We start from the raw sequence: 17,267 nt of genomic DNA on the forward strand, positions 1-17,267 counted from the left end.
TTTGGCAAGCACCCACTAATAATAAGAATGGAGAAGAACAATAGTGATGACTTGCCTTTGGCAAGCACCACTAATAATAATAAGTTTAAATACAATGTCATTAAGTTGGCTTTCTCAAGCCAACTTAATAAGTTTAAATACAATATCAGTAAGTTGGCTTTCTCAAAGCCAACTTAATTACCCAAATGTCTACAAAACCCTGAGCCAATTTAGTTGATCCTGGACGAGCCCCCATAAGTTACGACCCCTTGGCATACAACATAATCAAATTTGCACAAATATGTATTTAATCAGGAAAACAAACATGACATTAAAGTAAAAGATAAAATATAAAGATACAAAAACATCAACATCAACATCAACATCAAGCCTTGGACTGGAGAGGGTGAGAAAGCCAGCATTAAGACCAGCAGAGGCCAAACCCCAAGCTCCTTCGTCCTCTTGAGATATCCTCCAGCTTCTTATAAGCAGTGGTTAATCACCGTCAATTCTCCACACCTGTTTCACAGCACTTAACCTGAGGACACAAATAGTGTTACCCAAAGACATCTACTGGACAAAATAAAGTACTACACCCTGTAGTTCGTTACAACATAAATGTAAGAAAATGTAATGAGAGGCATGAATATAACAAAAGTCATTCTGCATTAATCATACCTAATTTAACATACCTGATTTTGACATATATTTGCTTGTAACATCAATTCTAGATAGGAAGCTGTTCACCTGCTCCACTTCCTCACCAATAGTTGACCCAGCTCCTTCCTGGTAGGCCCCACTGTACTTGACCTAACAAGTTTTCAAATCTAAAAAAATCAATGCACTAAAAATTTGTGCATTTCTTGTAGCTGATGAGCATAAACAAAACTTCAGCAAATCCAACTTGCACGGAAAACTATTTATGTAGAAATTATTGTTATAAAAGTCAATTTAATTATAATTTTGCGGGAGCTGCAGGGGAGTGCGACCTACCAACCCATAGCTCACTAGCGCCCCTCTGGTCATAATATTTAAGGATCCTTATTTTGATGGGTGTTGACGTGTCCTGGTGATTCTGGGTTCTCCTCTCCCTGGCATTTCCATTTCCAATCCTATCCAGATATGTTAGGGCTCTGCTGAATGTGTAATGTGAACAGCTCAAGGCTAATATGTACTATTTATAGTTTGATTAGAGCGGTTTTGGTGGCGTCGGTGTTGTAGAAAGTTGTGGCGGAGTTCGCTCAGGTACGTGTGGTCTTTTGTATTAACTTTCTTGATCGCTTGCGATGGTGATATTTATTGTGTATTGCTCTCAGTAATAGCAACAATAGCAGGTGTTTGAATGCTGGCCGGTAGATTGAGCCACGGCACCTGTTGTGAGTAACCATACAGCTTTGCGTCTTGTGTTTGTTCAATCCAAATCGTAAGTACGCGTCCCCCTTTTCTTTACATTTGGGATTTGGTAAATTTAGTTTAACCCTTTGGATCTTTTTGGTAAAGGTAAAGAGGGAATGGAACATCGAGATTGTTAAGCCCTATTCCTAGGCAAGGCAAGGCAAGGCAAGGCAAGTTTATTTATATAGCACATTTCATACACAATGGCAATTCAAAGTGCTTTACATAGAAGAAATTAAAATAATAAAAAGAAATAAGAATAATTAAAACAGTTTAGAAAAATAAAAAATAAAATACAGTACAGTACAAACAGTCGGACGAACATTGGCACAGTGCTCATTCATTAAATGCATAGCTAAACAGATGTGTTTTGAGTCTGGATTTGAAAGTGACTATTGTAGGAGTACGTCTGATCTCCTCTGGAAGTTGGTTCCAGCTGCGGCATAATAGCTAAAAGTGGACTCGCCATGCTTTGAGTGAACCCTTGGTATTTCTAGCTGATATGATCCTAGTGATCTGAGTGATCTGTTGGGTTTATATTCAGTGAGCATATCTGCAATGTATTGAGGTCCTAGGCCATTGAATGATTTATATACCAGTAATAATACTTTAAAATCAATCCTAAATTTAACTGGAAGCCAGTGTAAAGACCTGAGGACTGGTGTGATATGTTCATATTTTCTGGTTCTGCTCAGAATCCTGGCGGCAGCGTTCTGTATGAGCTGCAACTGTCTTATGGTCTTTTGGGGAAGGCCAGTGAGGAGTCTATTACAATAATCCACCCTGCTGGTGATGAAAGCATGAACAAGTTTCTCTAAGTCTTGTCTGGAAACAAAGCATCTAATTCTTGCAATATTTTTCAGATGATAGTATACTGATTTAGTTATTGCTGTGACATGACTACTAAAACTAAGGTCTGACTCTAGTGTCACACCAAGATTCCTGACTTGATTTTTAGTTGTTTGACCCCTAGAGTGAAGGTATGCATTCACCTTGAGAACATCTTTGTTTCCAAACGTAATGACTTCAGTTTTGTCTTTGTTTAACTGAAGAAAGTTTTGACACATCCAACTGTTGATTTCATCGATGCATTGGCACAGGGAGTCAATGGGGCTGTAATTGTTAGGCGATAGGGCTAAGTAAATCTGTGTGTCGTCTGCATAGCTGTGGTAAGCAATTTGGTTTTTTCTCATTATTTGGCTCATTGGGAGCATATACAGGTTGAACAGGAGTGGCGCAAGAATTGAGCCTAGAGGGACTCCGCATGTCATGGATGTCCACTCAGACTTATGATCTCCTATACTCACATAATAACCTCTCCCATCTAAGTATGATCTGAACCATTTTAGGACTATCCCAGAAAGCCCCACCCAGTTTTCCAGCCTGTCAAGAAATATGTTATGATCGACAGTGTCAAATGCAGCACTGAGGTCGAGTAGTACCAGCACTGATAATTTGCCTGAATCAGTATTTAAGCGAATATCGTTTATTATCTTTATGAGCGCTGTCTCTGTGCTGTGGTGTGGTCGGAAACCAGATTGAAAATTGTCAAAGTATCCATTCGAGCATAAGAATTTGTTCAGCTGATTAAAGACAACTTTTTCAATGATCTTGCCTATGAAAGGAAGATTTGAGATCGGCCTATATTTGCTTAATATGGTCTTATCCAGATTGTTCTTTTTCAGGAGGGGCTTGACAACTGCAGTTTTCAGGGAGTTTGGAAAACTCCCAGAGAGAAGTGAGGCATTTACCACTTCTAGAAGATCTGCTTCTAAACTGTTTAACACACTTTTGAAAAATTATGTGGGAAGTGTGTCAAGAGGCGCAGGTTGATGTTTTAAGGTGCTGTACGGTTTCTTCCAAAATTTTGCCATCAATTTCTTTGAAGTCAGACATAGTAACTACTTTCTCAGGTGGTTTGATCTGTCTGACCCCAGGGCAACTCAAGGATGTGCTGATCACCTTTCTGATATTATTGTTCCCTATCGTCCGGTCACTACGACGTACGTCGTGGTGAACGACGAATAGGAATCTCGCTAGAGAGGCCAATCTACTTCGAGTGAAACTAAACGAGCCAATGCATATTGGCGTGCAATCATTTGCATCAGCTGTGCAGCCTCGCAGCGCGGGTATTTAACGAGCAGCTGGTGCGATTGCACTTCAGCTTTTTGCTTCGGAGCCGAGCGTTTCGATGCTGTTTAATCTACTGAGTGATCAAACAACGAGCAAGCTCTTCAAGATGATCTCTCGTGTCTGGTGCGGGCGATACAGCGCAGCGGGGTCGACTTCTTTTTCTCTCTCTTTTGTTTTTGTGTTACTGACTGAGCAAAACAAAAAAGCTGTTTTCACAGCTGGTAACGGTGCGCCAAGAGCGCTGAATAGCCGTTCTTATGGCTGGTAAGACCGCCGTGAAGAGAGACAGCGCACAACAGGTTGCATATTCTGTCTGTGTCAGCTGCGACCGTTCCCCTGCGTGCTTCAGTACCAAGGAGAGTATTTCCCTGAAAGAGCTTACATGGGTGTGAGTTGCGTCTTTCTAAAGATGACATTCCACCCGTGTGTTTCTGGTTGCGGTCGTTTCCTGTCCTCACTGACGGCCACGATCACGGTCTCGCATGCCTGGGAAACATGTGAGACTGTGTTAGTGGGTGGTTCATGTTCTCACGGGAACATGACCACGTCGGCACGCCGGTCAACTCTTCTTTCTCCGGAAAGTTGAGTCCCCTCTGTTGTTGGCCAGCCGCTGCTGTGTGTAAAAGCACAGCTGCAGGTCTGCTCGACACTCTGAGGGACCATGAGCGAGAGTTCCGCGGGGAAAACCCGACGGTCTCTCGCTCCTCAGCGTGTCGTGTGCCGTCGAGCTGCCGGGCTGCAGCGCGGGTTGTCACGGCAACCCAGCGCTCGCTCGGCGCTCTAGGTGCGCGGTCTCCTTGTCTATTCTCTGTTGTAGCGCCCTCCCTGGTGGCCACCAGGAGAGGTCTACTTCAGTAGAATGGCTTGGGTGATCTGAGAGCTGAGGGCTTCTCCTTCGGGGACCCAACCCCCTAGGGCCCCTCCCTCTCTAGCGCATTACAAGTTGTGCAGCTTCTGGATGGGATTGCTGGTCCTTCAAAATTGGAGGAACCTAGCGTTTCATTCAGGGCTCCAGCTGAGGGCAGATGTCGATTGCTGCATCAGAGAGAGGGCCTGTTTGTTCTGGAAATGAGGGTATGCTGAGTTCCCACTGTAATAGTGTGTGTGCTTATGCTGAATCAGATTCAGAACTGACAGCCATGCTTTCCCGGGTCTTTCTCGGATGTGCATTGAAAACTTAGGAGTATGGAGCTATATTGGTGCCAAAAATATGGAACGCCAAAAGTGCCAAATTCTGTTAAGTTTTCACCTCTCTCGCTACCCTCGATGGTGGGGTGGCTGTGCCTCTGGCGAGCCACCTCTGCCCTGCATGCGAGGCCAAGGCACTCTTATTGCACGAGGGTAGTTCTGAGCCGGAGTTGAGCTGCACTTGTCGACTGACCGTGTTCAAGTCACAGCGCAGGCCCTCGGCCAGACGATGTCCACCTTGGTGGTCCAGAAGCGCCCCTGGCTGTCCTTGCAGAGGTGTGAGACGTCGTCAAAGTACGCTTTCTCGATGCTCCCATCTCACAAGGTGGCCTTTTCGGCGACACTGTTGAGAATTGGCCCAGCAGTTCTCCGCAGTCAGCAGCAGACTGAAGCGCTTCCCCGACGTACCACCTGAGTGCTTCGTGGGCTGCCCCTCAGTCTACTCGTCGCCAAGGGTGTCATCCCCTGCAAAAAACACTCCGACACAGCCTGCTCTACTGTGTCCGCTGCAGGAGGATGACACCGCCCGTCTCAGCCACTGTTTAAGTGGTCGGTGAAACAATCACCCCTGAGATGGGTGACCCGGAGATGGGTGGAGCTGCTCTCTTCCGGTGGAGGGCCGGGGAACGAATCTTTTGAGTGTTCCACCACTGGAGTCACAGTGGTACCCAAATTCTCAAAAAAAAAAAAAAAAAGAGCAGTTCTTCTATCCCTGGGTCTGAAGAGGGCCAGGAGAGCAGTGGGAGGAGAGAATTCTCACCACTCTCATCCGCCTCTTCTATCGCCAGCAGGCAACAGTGTGCGGTTCGAGAATGCAACCAAGCTGCCTCCTGCACCTCCTGCCTCGTGGAACCAGGTAAGTGTTGCACAGCACACTCAGACTCCGCTACGGGCCGCCTCCCAGAGAGAGCCTTCCGAGCCGAGCCCCTGTGTTCCACCTCGCTGCCCCACTCCGGGTACGCCTACGGTCCCTTTGGTCCCGCTTGTACGGTCTCTGCGAGCCTGGCTAGCGCTCCCCAGTCCGTCTCGCTGGCTCATTCGGACCATCAGGCTCGGCTATGCGATTCAGTTCGCCCGGCGTCCCCCCAAGTTTCGGGCCATCCACTCCACTACAGTGAGAGCAGCCGATGCCCATGTCTTGTGCGCGGAGATCGCAGTCCTACTGGCGAAGGACGCGATAGAGCCGGTCCCTCCAGCCGATATGAGGTCAGGGCACTACAATCCCTACTTCATTGTACCCAAGGAAGGTGGTGGGTTATGACCGATCTTGGACCTGTGAGTTTTGAATCAGAGCCTTCACAAGCTACCGTTCAAAATGCTCACGCAGAAACGCATTTTCGAATGCATCCGTCCCCGAGATTGGTTTGCAGCGATCGACCTGATGAACACGTACTTTCATGTCTCGATTCTTCCTCGACACAGGCCGTTCTTGCGCCTTGCATTCGAGGGTCGAGCATATCAGTACAAGGTCCTGCCCTTCGGCCTGTCCCTGTCTACCCGTGTCTTCACGAAAGTCACAGAGGGGGCCCTTGTTCCCATGAGAGAACAGGGCGTTCGCATCCTCAACTATCTCGACGACTGGCTCATACTTGCACACTCTCGAGATCAGTTATGCGAATACAGGGACCTCGTGCTCAGGCACCTCAGCCAGCTGGGCCTTCAGGTCAACTGGGAAAAGAGCAAACTCGCCCCCGTGCAGAGGATCTCTTTTCTCAGTATGGAGTTGGATTCGGTCGTTCAGACAGCGCGCCTCACAGAGCAGCGCGCTCAGTCGGTGTTGAACTGCTTGAACACGTTCAAAGGCAGGACAGCGGTCCCACTGAAATTCTTTCAGAGGCTCCTGGGGCATATGGCAGCGGCAGCAGCGGTAATTCCGCTCGGCCTGCTCCATATGAGACCGCTTCAGCACTGGCTTCACGGCCGAGTCCCGAGATGGGCGTGGCATCACGGCACTCACCGGGTGGCAATCACACCGGCGTGCCGCCAGACCTTCAGTCCGTGGTCAGACCCCTCGTTCCTCCGGGCAGGAGTCCCCTTGGAACAGGTGTCCAGGCATGCTGTGGTTTTCACAGATGCCTCTGCCACCGGCTGGGGTGCCACGTACAACGGGCATGCAGTGTCAGGGGTGTGGACGGGCCCCCAACTGCACTGGCACATCAACTGCCTCGAGTTGCTAGCAGTACGTCTCGCTCTGAGCCGCATAAAAAGGCCGCTACAGGGCAGAAATGTGCTGGTCCGTACGGACAACACTGCGACCGTTGCGTACATCAACCGTCAAGGTGGTCTACGCTCCCGTCGCATGTCGCAGCTCGCCCGCCATCTCCTCCTTTGGAGTCAGAAGCATCTGAGGTCGCTTCGAGCCATGTATGTCCCCGGTGTGCTCAACCGTGTGGCCAACGAGCTATCACGAACTGTGCTCCCGGGAGAATGGCGACTCCACCCCTAGGCGGTTCAGCTGATCTGGAGAGAGTTCGGAGAGGCTCAGGTAGACCTGTTGCCTCCTCAGAAACCTCCCACTGCCGGTTGTTTTACTCCCTGACCGAGGGAACACTCGGCATGGATGCACTGGCACACAGCTGGCCCCGGGGCCTCCGCAAATATGCATTCCCCCAGTGAGCCTACTTGCACAGACCCTGTGCAAAGTCAGGGAGGACGAGGAGCAGGTCCTTCTGGTGGCTCCCTATTGGCCCACCCGGACTTGGTTCCCAGAACTCATGCTCCTCGTAGCAGTCCCTCCCTGGCCCATTCCTCTGAGGAAGGATCTTCTGACTCAGAGACGGGGCACCCTTTGGCACCCGCGTCCGGACCTCTGGAAACTCCATGTCTGGTCCCTGGAATGGGACGCGGAGGTTCTAGGTGACTTACCCCCAGAGGTACTTAACACCATCACTTCTGCGCTAGCGCCGTCTACGAGACGTGCGTACGCCTTGAAGTGGAACCTGTTCGTCGAGTGGTGTTCCTCCCGCAGAGAGGACCCCCGAAGATGTTCGATAGGGTCAGTGCTTTCCTTCTTGCAGCAAGGGTTGGAGCGAAGGCTGTCTCCCTCCACCCTTAAAGTACATGCTGCTGCTATTTCAGCATATCATGACCACTTAGATGGCAAAACAGTTGGGAAGCACGACCTGGTCGTCAGGTTCCTTAGGGGGGCGAGACGATTAAATCCTCCTCATCCCCCCTCCATACCCTATTGGGACCTTTCCCTGGTGCTTCGAGCACTTCAGGATGCTCCCTTTGAGCCTTGCAGTCAGCAGACTTAAAGCTTCTCTCCTTGAAGACTTTGCTGCTGATTGCACTGGCCTCGATCAAGAGGGTAGGGAACCTGCAAGCATTTTCGGTCGACGACTCGTGCCTAGAGTTCGGGCCGGGTGACAACCATGTTGTACTGAGACCCCGGCCTGGCTATGTGCCCAAGGTTCCTACCACTCCCTTTAGAGATCAGGTAGTGAACCTGCAAGCGCTGCCCCTGGAGGAGGCAGACCCAGCCCTGGCTTTGCTCTGTCCCGTTCGCGCTCTGCGTATGTACGTGGACAGAACCCAAAGCGTCAGGACCTCAGACCAGCTCTTTGTCTGTTACGGAGGTCAGCAGAAGGGAAAGGCTGTCTCCAAGCAGAGGATGGCCCACTGGATAGTGGATGCCATCGCCTTGGCTTACGAAGCTCAAGGCGTGCCCTGCCCGCTTAGGTTGCATGCACACTCCACGAGAGGCGTTGCATCCTCCTGGGCGCTGGCACGTGGCGCCTCGCTAACAGATATCTGTAGAGCTGCGGGCTGGGCGACACCTAACACGTTCGCTAGATACTATAGCCTACGTGTAGAGCCCGTGTCCTCCTGTGTTCTCACCCTAAACGGGTAGAAGCACTGAGAGTACCGGCTCTGTCGGCTTGCTGCACCCTACTGTGCACCCTTATTGCTCCAGAGTTAAAACCTGTCGAGTCCTCCAAACACCCTCGGCCCGGATGTGGCGGAGCGTCCGGTGCCAGGCCTTTATCCGCTGAATCCTTGAGAACCGGGTCTAGGCTGGTTCCCATATGTGTGACCCTACGGGGATCCCATATGTGTATATCTTCCACGGCTGCTCCTAACGGAAGCCCGTGTCTTCCCTTGGGCTAAGTCACCCATTATTCATATGCAGTACAACCCTTGGGTTAGTCCATATGTGTATTCCCACATAACTCTTCTTAAGAATGTGGCTCCCGCAGCGTTCCCCTCCCTCAGTTCGGGCACGCTTCCCAGTGTTATCCAATAATCTCACTGTATGGGTTATCACGGAACAACAGTGAAGGATACTCTCGGTGTAAGCCCTCTCCTATCGTCCTTCCAGGCAAGAAGGGGTAGAGGCTTGCTCAGGGCGCTGGATGGGGTGCAGCAGCTGTGGCACTTTAGTAGGGATTCCTATTCGTCGTTCACCACAACGTACGTCGTAGTGACCGGACGATAGGGAACGTCTCGGTTACATATGGTAACCCTCGTTCCCTGAGGGAGGGAACGGAGACGTACGTCCCGTCGCCACATCTGCTGCGACCCGCCGGGGCAGCCAGCTCACCGGCTCGGCTCCTCAGCAAAAAACTGAAGAGCAATCGCACCAGCTGCTCGTTAAATACCCGCGCTGCGAGGCTGCACAGCTGATGCAAATGATTGCACGCCAATATGCATTGGCTCGTTTAGTTTCACTCGAAGTAGATTGGCCTCTCTAGCGAGATTCCTATTCGTCGTTCACCACGACGTACGTCTCCGTTCCCTCCCTCAGGGAACGAGGGTTACCATATGTAACCGAGACGATTTTCTCAGAGAAGAAAGAAGCAAACTCACTGCACTTGTTGTCTGAGAGCATTTCACTGGGAATCTGGCTTGGGGGGTTTGTCAGTCTCTCTACAGTAGCAAAAAGAGTGCGTGTGTTGTTTAAATTACTGTTTATAATATTTGAGAAGAACGTCTGTCTAGCTTTGCCTAGTTCCATATTGAAAGCATGGATGCTGTCTTTGTAGATGTTATAATGGACTACAAGTTTTGTCTTCCGCCACATGCTCTCTACTTTTCTGCATTGTCTTTTCATATTTTGCACTGCTGTTGAGTTTCTCCAAGGTGCTTTTTGTCTGCCACTCTTCTTCCTGACTTTCACAGGAGCAATATCATCAAATACACTTTTAACTTTTGAGTTAAAAGAATCAAGGAGAAAATCAACAGAGTCTGCAGATATGCTTGGTGTTAAGGATATAGCCTTCATAAATAGTACACTAGTGTTCTCATTTAAGCATCTCTTCTTGACAGACACAGATCTAGCTTCAGTGGCAGGAGAGATCAATATATCAAAGAAAATACAGAAATGATCAGACAGCGCTACATCCTTAATAACAATCGATGAAATGTTTAGACCCTTACTGATAAGTAAATCTAGAGTGTGTCCACGATTGTGTGTGGGTCCATGTATATGCTGAGTCAGATCAAAAGTTTTTAAAACACTTTTGATTTCTTTTGCCATATTGTTTTCTGCATTATCTATGTGGATGTTAAAATCTCCAGCAATGGCAAAACAGTCAAACTCTGAGGTAATTGTTGATAACAGTTCTGTAAAGTCCTCAGCAAAGGCTGGAGAGTATTTTGGAGGCCTGTAAATAATGATAAGTAAAATGCGTGGAGCACCTTTTAACACAATACCCAGATATTCGAAAGACAAGTAATTCCCAAATGATATTTTCTTACATTGATAGATATCTTTAAAAAGAGCAGCTAGACCCCCACCTCTCTTAACAGCTCTGCAGACACTCATAAAAGTAAAGTTAGGAGGGGCTGCTTCATTGAGGATTATTGCACTGCAGCTGTCTTCTAGCCAGGTTTCATTTAGAAGCATAAAATCCAGATTGTTTGTGGTTATTAAGTCGTTGACTAGAAGTGATTTATTTTTAAGTGAGCGGATGTTAAAGAGTGCTAACTTAACACAATTATTCCTAGCCAAAGATGCCACACACAATGCCGCTGCTGTTTTGCTTACGGGCACTTTATTTTTGTTTTGTTTGCGTTCATTTATTTGTTTTTGATGCTTATGGGCATTTCTTTGTTTTTGTTTTGTTTGCGTGCTGTTCTTTTGTGGGTTCTTTTGTGCTGCTTTGCAGGCCTATTTGGCTCTAGCTTACGAGCATTGAATCTGCAGGGCTGCTGATCAGTTTAGTTTTTGATTGTTTACAATTATAGTTTTGTTTCTTTTTGTTTGTGCTTTGCACTATTTCTTCGCTTCAGTTTCCTTTTGCTAAGAGTGTTATTTCGTTGTTATTCTCGTTTTCGTTTATTCATTATATTACTTTATATATATGTGTGTGTGTATGTATGTATATATATATATATATATATATATATATATATATATATATATATAGTCATGGTCAAAATTGATGGCACCCGTGGTAAATATGCTAAAAAATGGCTGTAAAAAATAAATCTGAATTGTTTATCCTTTTGATCTTTCCTTCAAAAAATTCGCAAAAATCTAACCTTTCATTTAAGTAAAATAATTGAAATTGGGGGGTAAATCACATTATGAAATAAATGTTTTTCTCCAAAACACGCTGGCCATAATTGTTGGCACCCCTAGAATTTTTTATGAGAAAAATATCTCTGAAGTATTTTCCCATTAATATTTACATTTTTAAGCACACCAGGGTGACTAGGAACATGACATTGTTCAGCTATGACTTCTTGTTTCACAGGAGTTTAAATATGAGGAAACACAAAGGCCAAATCCCCTGAATCATCAATCACAATGAGGAAAACCAAAGAATATAGTTCTGATGTGCAGCAAAAGATTGTTGAGCTTCACAAAATAGAAAGTGGCTGTAAGAAAATAGCTAAAATCCCCATTTTGACCATCAGGGCAATAATTAAGAAGTCATAATCAACTAAAGATGTTACGAATCTGCCAGGAAGTGGACGTGTGTCTATATTGTATTAATGGACGGTGAGGAGGATAGTTTGAGTGGCCAAAGACTCTCCAAGGATCATAGATGGAGAATTGCAGGGATTAGTTGAGTCTTGGGGGTCAGAAAGCCTAAACAAAATTATCAAACAACCCCTACATCACCACATGTTGTTTGGGAGGGTTTCAAGAAAAATCCTCCTCGCTCCTCCAAAAACAAACTCCAGCATATTCAGTTGTCAGACACGGCTGGATCTTCAAAAGGGACCGGATTCTATGGTCAGATGAAACAAAAAAAGGTCTTTTTGGCAGCAAACCCACCAGATGTGTTTGGTGCAAACAGGGATAAAAAGTACCCCATGCCTACGGTTAAATATACTGCTGAATCTTATATGTTGTGGGCCTATTTATTTGCTGGAGGTCCTGGACATCTTGTTTAGATACATGGTATTATGGATTCTAGCAAATACCAACAGATAAAAAATCAAAACCTGACGGCCTCTGCTAGAAATCTTATAATGGGCCGTGGTTGGATCTTCAGTCAGGACAATGATCCAAAACAAACATCAAAATCAACACAAAAATGGGTAACTGAGCACAAAATGAAGCTTCTGCCATGACCGTCCCAGTTCCCTGACCTGATGAGTGGAGTGAACTGAAGAGAAGAAGCACCAACATGGATCTGGGAATCTGAAGGATCTGGAGAGATTCTGCATGGAGGAATGGTCTCTGATCTCTTGTCAGGTGTTGTCCAAACTCATCAGGCATTATAGAAGAAGACTCAGAGCAGTTATCTTGGCAAAAGGAGGTTGCAAAAAGTATTTAATAACAGGGTGCCAACAATTATGGCCAGCATGTTTTGGAGAAAAACATTTATTTTATAATGTGATTTACCCCCCACTTTCAATTCTTTTATTTCAATGAAAGGTTAGATTTTTGCGAATTTTTTGAAGGAAAGATCAAAAGGATAAACAATGCAGATTTAATTTTTACAGCCATTTTTTATCATATTTACCAGGGGTGCCATCAATTTTGACCACCACTGTATATATATACACTCTTCCTCTCCTGTTTCTCTCCTCTCCTCTGCTCTTCCTCTCATCTCCTCTCCTCTCCTTAACTATGTTAACAAATACAACTTTTGATTTCAATAATGTAGGCTATTAGTAGCCTAAATATTAAAATTAACATTAACAATACTGTAGAAGTGCAGTTTATTAATAGTATTTTAACTAATGTAATTAACCAGAGTTTAATAAATGGAACATCATTGTAAAGTGTTACAGATTTTTTTTTTTATACACCGATTCAGACGTCTCGTGAGCTCAGTGTTGGACAGATCAGTTGTTTAAACCATTCATTAAAGAGTCATTCGTTTGCGTATCGGATGTGTCATCCGAATTTTCAGTTTATTTTCAGTTTATGTGTGTATAAAGGTTTTGGATAAAACAGTTACCAAAACAGAGATGTTTTTAGTTTTATTATGTACCAACATAAACTATAAAGCTGTTCAGTAAAAAAAAAACATGCCATCATCGTGATAATAATCAGCATAACTTAATATAGGTTGGTAAAAGTAAGAGTGTGTATTATTTCATCCACATAATTCTCAAATATATTTTCTTTAAATATATTACTCACAGAGCTCTTGAGGGTAATTTACTCATCAAATGTTTTTTAGAGTTCTTGTCTGGTTTCAATAAAATGATATAGCATTTAGGAATGAATATGCAAAATAACATTCCATATGTGGAGGCTAAAATGGCAAATATCTCCACTGCTACAGTGAATTTTCCAGGAGAACTAACATAAGCTGGTATAAAAGCAATCCAAACAGCACAGAATATGAGCATACTAAATGTAATGAATTTGGCTTCATTAAAGTTATCAGGGAGTTTCCGAGCCAGAAAAGCCATAAAGAAACAAAGAATGGCAAGAAGTCCAATATAACCCAGCGCTGCCCAGAAACCTACAACTGATCCCACGTTACACTCTAGAATGATCTTTTCTTTGAAGTACTTAAGATTTTTAAAAGGAAAAGGGGGTGATATTGTTAACCAAAGGACACAAATAAGCACTTGTATAAGAGTAAAGGCAAAAACACTGAGTCTCTGTTGAGGAGGGCCAAACCGTTTCATGACATTACTTTGTGGAAGTGTAGCCCTGAAGGCCATTAATACCACAATCGTTTTCCCCAGAACACAGGAGATACAGAGGACAAAAGTGATGCCAAATGCTGTGTGACGCAACATACAGGACCACTCAGTGGGCCGACCAATGAAAGTAAGTGAACAGAGAAAACACATCATCAATGAAATCAGTAGCAAGAAGCTCAATTCTGAGTTGTTGGCTTTCACTATTGGGGTATTTTTATATCTGAAAAATATGACTGCAATTATCATTGTTATAAATACACCAACAACTGAAATAGTTGTGAGTAAAATTCCCATGATCTCATCATATGACAAAAATTCTGTTTCCTTTTTAACACATCCATTGTTTTGCAGATTTGTCCAGAAGTCTTGATGGCACCGCAGACATGTTACAGAATCTGTTATTGGATGTGATTATTAATAACAGAAAAATCAGTGATTTATGTGTCTTGTTTTCTTTCTTTATGGAAATAGTCATTCAATTTTACCTGTAGTGTTACTGATCTCTCCCTCTGTGCATGGTATGCAGTCATAACAACATATAGGTTTTCCTTTCTTCACAGCCTTCCTAGTGCCAGGGGGGCAGCTTTCACTGCACACAGACACTGGTACCTGTGACAGAGTTTATTTGTTTGTTTGTTTGTTTTGCCATTTCCATTTACTTAGAGAAATTAAAATTCAAACCATTTTTTTTTTCTGTAAGTCCACCACTTTTTCCTCACCTTTGTGGAATTATTTGCCCATATAATTGTTGCCATATTGACAGCTAAACGATTTATCCCCAGAAAAGAAGCATCATATAGTCCAACAGTAACAAATTCATAGTGTTGTTTTCTACTTGGTTGCCAATTTATTATCTCATATTTTGCCACTGGATCACCGTTTTCATCGAAGTAAACCTCTTCGTCATCTTTAGTTTTGAAATGCACCCTTCTCAGGTGCTTCAGAAACTGAAAAATAATAATAATAATAATAATAATACCGTAATAATAATAATAATAATAATAATAATAATAGACAAAATATTCAATATTTAAAGCAGTCATTGACTAGTGTTTGACACCACAAACAAATCTTTTTAAACTCAGTACAATAATATTTGTAATGTACATATAGTGCATATTATAATGTGTTGAACATGCTCTGTACACATGTACAACCTTAGAGAATAATGTACTTTATATTGTAGCAGTAGTAAAATAGTTAACCCACTGTTAAAGGATCAGGCTGTTTTTTTGAGGCACATTTTTCCTTGCAGCCCAGAAGGTCATGAAGTGTATGAGCCACAGCATATACTCCTTTGTACACATTGCTGAAGATGGGCATAAGGGACATGTCTGTGAATAGGTTTTGCACTTGTGAAAGTTCCTCCTTGCCTGTGCATGCAGTTGGGGACACTGAATTGTTCTTAGTTGAGTATTTACACTGAAACAGGGCTTCCCAGAACTCAGTAAAAATAGCACCTCCTGATGACTTCAGTGGTTTTATATCTAGAATGAATTCTTGCAGACCTGTCACTTGTGTTTTGGGTATAGCCAGACCAATTGCTCCTTGTAGAACATGGTGCTTATCCATACTGGCAATGACTGAATCAGAGATCCAGGCTTCAGTGCCTACCCACTGGTAACCAGTAATATTGTATTCAACAAATTTATGCAGCAGAACCTCCAAGTCCCAGTGAGCAAGAAACCCCACAAGAACTCGTGAAGTAGAGCTTTTAATCTGCTCAATTATCCTCATTACTTTATCTTCAGGATAGGTTCTGAAAAAAGGGAGAGAATATTCCAAACAGATACCCATTTGTTCAGCCACCTTCATGAAAGTGGCCATCCCATTATTACCATAATCATCATCTGTTCTTATGGCTCCCACCCAGGTCCATCCAAAGTGTTTAACCAGTTCTGCCAGTGCCCTGCTCTGGTAGTGGTCACTGGCAATAGTTCGAAGAAATGAGGGATATTTTTTTTTGTCACTGAGACACTCACAAGTTGCATAGTGACTGATCTATGAGAAACAATACATTTAGTCATAACACATCCAGTATATTTACATTTGTTACATTCATTGCAATCTATTATTTGGTTAAAACATAGATTGCATTCGATTTTTATAACATTTTAAAATGCTATATTTTGATAAACTGTAAAATGTGATGTATAATAACATACCAATGGAAGCTTGAATGGTCCAATACCCTTTGATATTGCCATGCATGCTGAAGAAGTTGTGTCTCCTATAATGGCTTGCACTTCAGCCTTCTTTGTGCAGGGCCCTTCAACAGACGTTTTCTCATGCCCATTCGCAAGGGCCATAGCTGCTCGAACCCCAACTGCCACTGAGCCACATGTGTCATAGATCTTGTAGCCTAATGAGACCCCAGGTAGCAAAGTGGAACTGTTATTAATTTCTTCTATTGCGAAGAGCATGGACTGTGCATACTGGAAGTCTCTAAAATTAAGACTTGTTAAAAAAACAAAACAAAAAAAAAACTATGAATTAATCATGTAGCATAGCATTCGTATTTACAACATCTTATAACATACTGTTTTTCGGGTTTTACTTACCTGATGCATTTTAGTGGAGGTGGTGTGACAGAATATGTCAGTTGCATAACCTCCCAGCTGCTATGGAAAGAGAAAACCCCTCCAACTACGATGTCCCCGTCTTTCCATAGCTCAGGGTGTACAGGCTCTCCTTGCAGACTACAGACAGTTTCATTAGCTTTAGAGAAAGTCATGATGGCTATTACCATTTGCAGCAGTGCAACCAGTGACTCCATTCACCCATTTAATAGATATTATCATATGTAAAATGTGTCAGCGCTGACATTTCGGCAAATAGAAGGACTTTGAGGATTTTATAGAGATCCTATAATCTTTTGGGAAATAACATAGGTTACCCTCATTTGAGGAGGTGCCACATTTTGACATGAACATAATACTTTTTATGTTTGTTGTGGCCTTTGGTCAGTATCTTAGAATGTTTTGCTAACATTCCCATTAAATTATAAAAACATTATATCTGAATGTTTTTGAAACTTTCAAAACCACTGGTTTATGTGAACATTAGAAGAACATTCCATTCTATAATTTTGCAAATGTTATGAAAATGTTATTTTTGAAAGTTTTATGAACGTTCAAAAGATCCGCTTTTTAATGTATTAAAAAAGTTTTTTTCTTGGTTTATGTAAACATTAGAGGAACATTACATTCTATCTAATTGAAAATGTTATTTCTGAATGTTTTTCTTGGTTATGCATATATCCTTTAAACGTTCCCCTGGGAACATTGCTTCTACTTTTCCATCCATTCTCCACACCACTTATCTGGTCACAGGTAAGGGAAACATCCTGGACAGATGGCCAGTATTGCCAATTTACCTATGCTGTCTTGAAATTTTGGTGGAAACCAGGTTCTCAACTTGACACTTGAACCTGTGTCGAGTCCCGGGGACCTTCTTGCTGTGAGGTGACAGTGCTACCCACTGAGCCACTGTGCTGCCCTGATTATATT

The 17,267-nt window shown here is 43.9% G+C and overlaps 1 protein-coding gene across 1 annotated transcript; it reads right to left on the minus strand.

Moving 5' to 3' along the window:
- Window positions 1–13,239: 13,239 nt before the first annotated feature.
- Window positions 13,240–16,534, minus strand: LOC307160633 (extracellular calcium-sensing receptor-like; the record flags this gene model as incomplete). Its single annotated transcript, XM_079874825.1, has 6 exons — window positions 13,240–14,153; window positions 14,244–14,367; window positions 14,478–14,705; window positions 14,968–15,759; window positions 15,924–16,215; window positions 16,320–16,534. 6 exons carry the CDS (start codon window positions 16,532–16,534, stop codon window positions 13,240–13,242), a joined length of 2,565 nt encoding a protein of 854 aa, XP_079730951.1.
- Window positions 16,535–17,267: the final 733 nt, after the last annotated feature.

The sequence above is a fragment of the Squalius cephalus genome (genome assembly GCF_949319135.1).
Source record: "Squalius cephalus genome assembly, chromosome: 6".
Classification (NCBI taxonomy): domain Eukaryota; kingdom Metazoa; phylum Chordata; class Actinopteri; order Cypriniformes; family Leuciscidae; genus Squalius; species Squalius cephalus.